This window comes from Suricata suricatta, chromosome 9 (genome assembly GCF_006229205.1).
Source record: "Suricata suricatta isolate VVHF042 chromosome 9, meerkat_22Aug2017_6uvM2_HiC, whole genome shotgun sequence".
Taxonomy (NCBI): Eukaryota; Metazoa; Chordata; class Mammalia; order Carnivora; family Herpestidae; genus Suricata; species Suricata suricatta.
This window is the reverse complement of record NC_043708.1, coordinates 93,652,473-93,658,472: the sequence shown is the minus strand read 5'-3', so window position 1 is coordinate 93,658,472 and position 6,000 is coordinate 93,652,473. Positions and strand designations below refer to the sequence as shown.

Genomic DNA, 6,000 nt, shown 5'->3' with positions numbered 1-6,000 from the left:
GAGAGAGAGAGAGAGAGAGAATCTCAAGCAGGCCCCACGATCAGCATGGATCCCTGACTTGGGGCTTGTGCCTGGGATCATGACCTGAGCCAAAATTAAGAGGTGGGCACTCATGTCATCTTCTGTTGTACTTCTTCTTTTCCAATTTGGATAAGTTTTATTTCTTTTTCTTGCCTAATTACCCTGGCAAGTACCTCCAGTAAAATGTTAAATAGAACCTAAGAGAGAGAATATCCTTATCTTGTTTTTGACTTTAGAGAGAAAGCATTCAGATCTTCACCATTATGTATAATGTGAGCTCTTGAGTTTTTCAAGTTGAGGACATTCTCTTCTATTTCTAATTTGTTGAGTATTTTTATCATGAAAGGCATTGTATATTTTCAAAGGATTTTTTCTGCATGTATTGAGATGGTGTATTGTGTTGTATTGATTGGTTTTTGTAAGGTAAATCAATATTGCTGTTCCTGTGATAAATTTCACTTTGTCACAGCATATAATCCTTTTTATATGTTTCTGGATTCTGTTTGCTAGTATTTTGGTATCTGTACTCAGGATGGACATTGGTCCGTAGTTTTGTTTTGTTATTTTTTTTCTCATGATGTGTTTGGTTTCAGAACCAGTATAATATTGGCCTTTTAATGGAGTCAAGAAGTATTTCCTCCTTTTCTCTGTTTTGGAAGAGTTTAGGAAAGATTGGTGTTGATTCTCCTCTAAACATTTGGTTGAATTCATCAGTGAAGACATTTGTGCCTGGCCATTCCTTTGTGGAAAGTTTTTGATTACTAATTCAGTCTTCTTATTGGTTATATGTCTATTTAGTTGCTCTATTTCTTCTTGAGTTAGTTTCTGTTATTTGCGGTTAAGAATTTCTTAATTATAGATTATCTAATTTTTTGGCATACAATTGCTCATAGAATTACTTTATAATATTTTTATAAAAGTAAGGTTGATAGTTTTGTCCTTAATATTTTTCTACTTTAATTTTTATTATTTTTAGTATATCTGGAGATACAGAGATCTTTTATAAACTTTCAGATTTTAAGAGTTTGAGTCTTCTTTTTTTATCCATGGTCAATCTAGCTAAAGATTTATGAAGTTTGTTGAACTTTTTTTTAAATGTTTTTATTTATTTTTGAGAGACAGAGAGAGACAGTGTGAGCAGGGGAGGGTCAGAGACAGAGGGAGACACAGAATCTGACACAGGCTCCAGGCTGTGAGCAAGCTGTCAGCACAAAACCTGACATGGGGCTCAAACCCAAAAACCATGAAATCATGACCTGAGCTGAAACCAGACACTTAACCAACTGAGCCACCCAGGCGCCCTTGTTGAACTTTTTAAAGAAAAGATCCACTAATCTTTTTGATTTGTTTTTTTCTGTTTGCTTTTGGTTTAGTTTCCCTTATTTTTCTAGTTTCTTAAGGTTGAAAGTTATTTATTTGAGATTTTTCTTCTTTTTTAATATAGGTGTTACTGCTATAAATTTCCCTCTAGGCAATGCTTTAGCTTCATTTGATCATTTTTTGTACTTCTGCTTTTGTTCTCATCCATCTAAAAGTATGGTTTAGTTTCTCTTGTGTTTCTTCTTCTTCTTTTTTTAATGTTTATTTTATTTTTTGGGAGAGAGACAGAGTGCCAGTGTGGGAGGGACAGAGAGAGAGGGAGACACAGAATCTGAGCAGGCTCTAGACTCTGGGGTGTCAGAACAGAGCCTAATGTGGGGCTCCGACTCACGAACTGTGAGATCATGACCTGAGCTGAAGTCGGATGCTTAACTGACAGAGCCACCCAGGTGCCCCTCCTTTGTGTTTATTCTTTGAACCATTGGTTCTTTCAGACCGTGTTGTTTAATTTCCACATACTTGGTAATTTTCAAAATTTTGATTTACTGTTAATGATTGCTAATTTTATCCATTGTGGTTAGAGACACATTTTGTATTATTTCAGACTTTTGAGTTTATTGAGGCTGTTTTATGATCTAACTTATGGCCTGTCCTTGAGAATGTTTCACGTGTACCTGAGAACAATATGTAATCTGCAGTTGTTGAGTGAAGCATTCTGCAGATGTCTGTCATGTCTTTGGTCCACAGTGTTTCCTGGTTCATCTGCTTACTTGTTCTATCCATTAAAGAAAGTGGAGTATTGGAATCCCTCAATATTATTGTTGGCATGTTTATTTCTCCCTTTTTCTCCCTATATATTCTTAATGGAGTAACTCTTTTATCATTATAAAATACCTTCTTTTTCCTTAGTAACCATTTTTGTCTTAAATTTTATTTTTTTCATATATTAATATAGCCATTTCAGCTCTTTTTTAGTTATTGTTTGCTTTTTTTTCCCTATTTTTTTGTTTACAACCTCTTTGTGTCTTTGAATCTAAAGTGTGTCTCTAGTACACAGTATGTTGTTGGATCATGTTTTCAAGGCCATTTTGCCAATATCTGCCTTTTATTTGGAGTTTTTAATTTACTTACATTTAATATAATTACTGATAAAGTAGCATTTATGTTGGCCATTTTGCTCCTTGTTTTCTATGTATCTTTTTTTGGTCTTTATTTTTGAGAGAGAGAGCACAAGCCAGGGAGGAAGGGGGCGGGGGGGTGGACAGAGGATCCAGACTGGGCTCTGTGCTGACAGCAGCAAGCCTGATGCAGGGCTCTAACTCATGAACTACAAGATCCCGACTTGAGCCAAAGTCAGACTGTCAACCAACTGAGCCACCCAGGCATTCTGTTTTCTACGTGTCTTATTTCTCTTTTGTTCCTTGATTTCTTCATGACTACTTTATTTTGTATTCTAGATTTCCTAGTATACCAGTCTAACTCCCTTGCCATTATTTTTACTATATATTTGAGTTATTTTTTTAATAGTTCTACTAAACATTACAGTTTTTATCTTAATTTATAACAATCTATTTTGGATTATTACCAACTTAATTTCAATATTATAATGAAACTTTTTATATATGGCTTCATTTCCTCCTCCTTCCTCTGCACTGTTATTGTCATACAAATTGCAACTTTATATGTTTTATGCCTATCAACAGGTTTATAATTATTCATGAAGTTGTATTTTAATCAGATGTAAGAAAAGAATTACAAAAATGCATTTGTACTGTCTTTTATATTTATCTGTGTAGTTATCTTTCTGGTCCTATTTGCTTTTTTATGGATTTGCTTTACTAACTAGTGTCCTTTTATCTCAGCCTGAAGCATTATCTTTATTATTTCTTATAGGGCAAGTATGCAAGTGATGAAATTTCTGTTTTTGTTTATATGGGGATGTCTTAATTAATCTTTCAGTTTTAAATGATAGCTTGGTTGCATATAGAATTCGTGGTTGATAGTTTTTTTTCTTCCAGCACTTTCATCATGTTCTCCTACTGCCTTTTGGCTTCTATTGTTTTTAATGACAAATTCAGTTATTGGGATCCCTTGTATCTGATGAATCACTTTTCACTTGTTGCTTTTAAGATTCTCTCTTTGTCTTTGGATTTTGACAGTTTGATGATGATGTGTCTAATCAGTCTCTATGAAATTACTCTTCTTGGAGCTCACTGAGTTTCTTGAATGTGAAGACAAATGGTTTTCATCAAATTTGGGAGGTTTTTGGCTATTATTTCTGAAAATGTTTTTTCTGCCTCTGTCTTCTTTTTATATGATTGCCAGTATGCATATGTTGGTATGTTTGATGGTTCCATAGGGCTCTGTAACTCTGTTCATTTTTCTTTATTGTATTTCCTTTTGTGCCTGGCCTAGATAATCTTAATAGACCTGTCTCTTCAAACAATTGGTTATTTCTTCTGCCATTTCAAGTCTGCTAGTGAGCCCCTCTAGTGAATATTGCACTTCAGTTATTGTACTTTTTAACTCCAGAGTATTTATTTGCTTTTTATAATATCTATCTCTTAATGGACATTCTCTATTCATTGAGGCATTATTCTCATACTTTATTTCTTTAGATAGGATTTCCTTTAGTTCTTTGAACATATTTATAATAGCTGATTGAAAGTCTGTGTCAAGTAAGTTCAACATCTGGCCTTCCTCAGGGATGGTTTCTGTTGATTTCTTCACCTCTCTCCTCGTCCCTTCAGCACCCCGCCTGCCATGTACTTTCCTGTTTCTTTGTGTGTCTCATAAACATTGTTGAAAACTGGACATTTTAAATGATAAAACTTGGCATTTCTCAAATCAGATTCTTCCTCTTTCCCAGGAGGTTCTTGTTTTTGCTCTTTATTTTTGTTGCTGTTGTTTGTTTAGTGACATTCCTTGACTAATTCTGTAAAGTTTGTATTATTATGTGTGGAAATTTACTGAAGTCTCTGCTCAGTTAACTTAGTGATAACCTAATGAGTGGACAGATTTCTTAGAATCAGTAGGTCTATCAGCCTTTTTTTTACAGATTGTGTGTGTTCATGCATGCATCCATTGTGGGACATGTGCCTAATGCTCTTGCAGACAGTTTACAACTGTGCCTTAGCGTTTACTGCCTACTTGAGAAGAGTCTCAAGGTCAGCCATAGATGAGAGAATAGGGTCTTTTCAAGTCTTTCCAAGCATATGTATGGTCCTATACATGAAACTGGCCTAGTAGATTCCAAGGAATATTTGGGAGCTTTTCAAGTCTCCCTATGGACATCTCATTTCCTGTTGTTTTTTTTCCTTCAATTTTTTTTTTTTTTTTTTTTTGGTTAGACAGCCCCAATTGGTATTGCTGCCTTTGGTAGCTGTGATGTTAAATAATTGCTACTGATTCTTTTCAGCAAGTGCCCTCAGGGTAAGGTTATCATCATAGAGCAAGCTCAGAGTCAGGCCAAGTCAAGTTAAGGCCTGGTAGTGATTTACAGGCAACTTTCAGACAGTTCTATGTAGATAAGACTTAGAGATCTCCAAACCTGTTTTGCCTCCTTTCACTGGCTACTATGCTAATGTTTTTCACAACTACCATAGTTATGGATCTGTTGGTTTTCAAGGCTGCTGAGGGCCTGGGGAGGGTGGGATGGGAATAAGATAAATTAAAACAGCACAAAGTGTACTGTTTTTACTGATAGTCAGCCATTTTTATGGAATAGATTCATCTTGAGATGTTGCAAGCCTTTGTTAATTCTCAGAGTTTAAAAGAAGTGGATTTTGACATTTTTTCCAGTGTTTCGTTGCTTTAATAGAGGGAGAGATTATCAGAGGTCCTTCCTATAAAATTGTTTTAGAGTACTTTTAAAAGATGGGAGAGTGAAAAATCATAGAAAGGTAATATTTACTAAAACTAGTGACCTGAGGGAAATTTGAGGAAAGGTGAATGGATTATTGTTTTGTTTCTTTTTTAAATATTTGTTTATTTTTGAGAGAGAGCACACATAAGAGAGAAAGAGAGAAAGCACATGAGTGCGTGCATGCACAAATGGAGCAGAGGCAGAGAGAAAGAGAGAGAGAGGGAAACAGAGGATCCGAAGTGAGCTCTGGGCTGACAGCAAAGAGCCTGATGTAGGGCTCAAACTCATGAACAGTGAAATCATGACATGAGCTGAAATCAGACACTAGTTCATATTATTGTTATTTATACATATTATGTGATATTTATATATATTGTAATATATTTATAAAAAATATGCATATATTTGTGTTTAATACAAATTGTATTATCCAAAGATAATTGTATGGAATGACATACAAATACAAATACAAATTGTATTATCCAAAGATAATTATATGGAATGACATACAAACAAGATTGTATTCCAGAGGGTTTTTTTTTTAGAAGTCTAGGTGCTTATGGGAGTTTTACTGAATAGAAAAGTAAGAAGAGTAGTGTTCTCAAAAGTTTCCTTTCTCCTTTTGCTATTTTAGGTGTACAGAGCCAATGTGCCAGATGGAGCCACTGGCAGAAGTCAGAGAATCCACCTGCAATTATGGGACACAGCAGGGCAGGAGAGGTATGAGATCTTCAGTTATGTATTCCTTCCTGGAGGAAAGGGAAAACACTAGCTATTCTCTTCATGCCGTGCCT

The 6,000-nt window shown here is 35.0% G+C and overlaps 1 protein-coding gene across 2 annotated transcripts in view; it reads left to right on the top strand.

Moving 5' to 3' along the window:
* The window catches only part of RAB27A (RAB27A, member RAS oncogene family), a 75,041-nt gene that overhangs the window by 47,595 nt on the left and 21,446 nt on the right, over positions 1-6,000 (top strand). For both annotated transcript variants that reach the window (XM_029950408.1, XM_029950407.1), the window contains one exon: positions 5,841-5,926. In XM_029950408.1, coding sequence (XP_029806268.1) covers positions 5,841-5,926 — 86 coding nt within the window. The remainder of the gene's footprint in view (positions 1-5,840; positions 5,927-6,000) is intronic.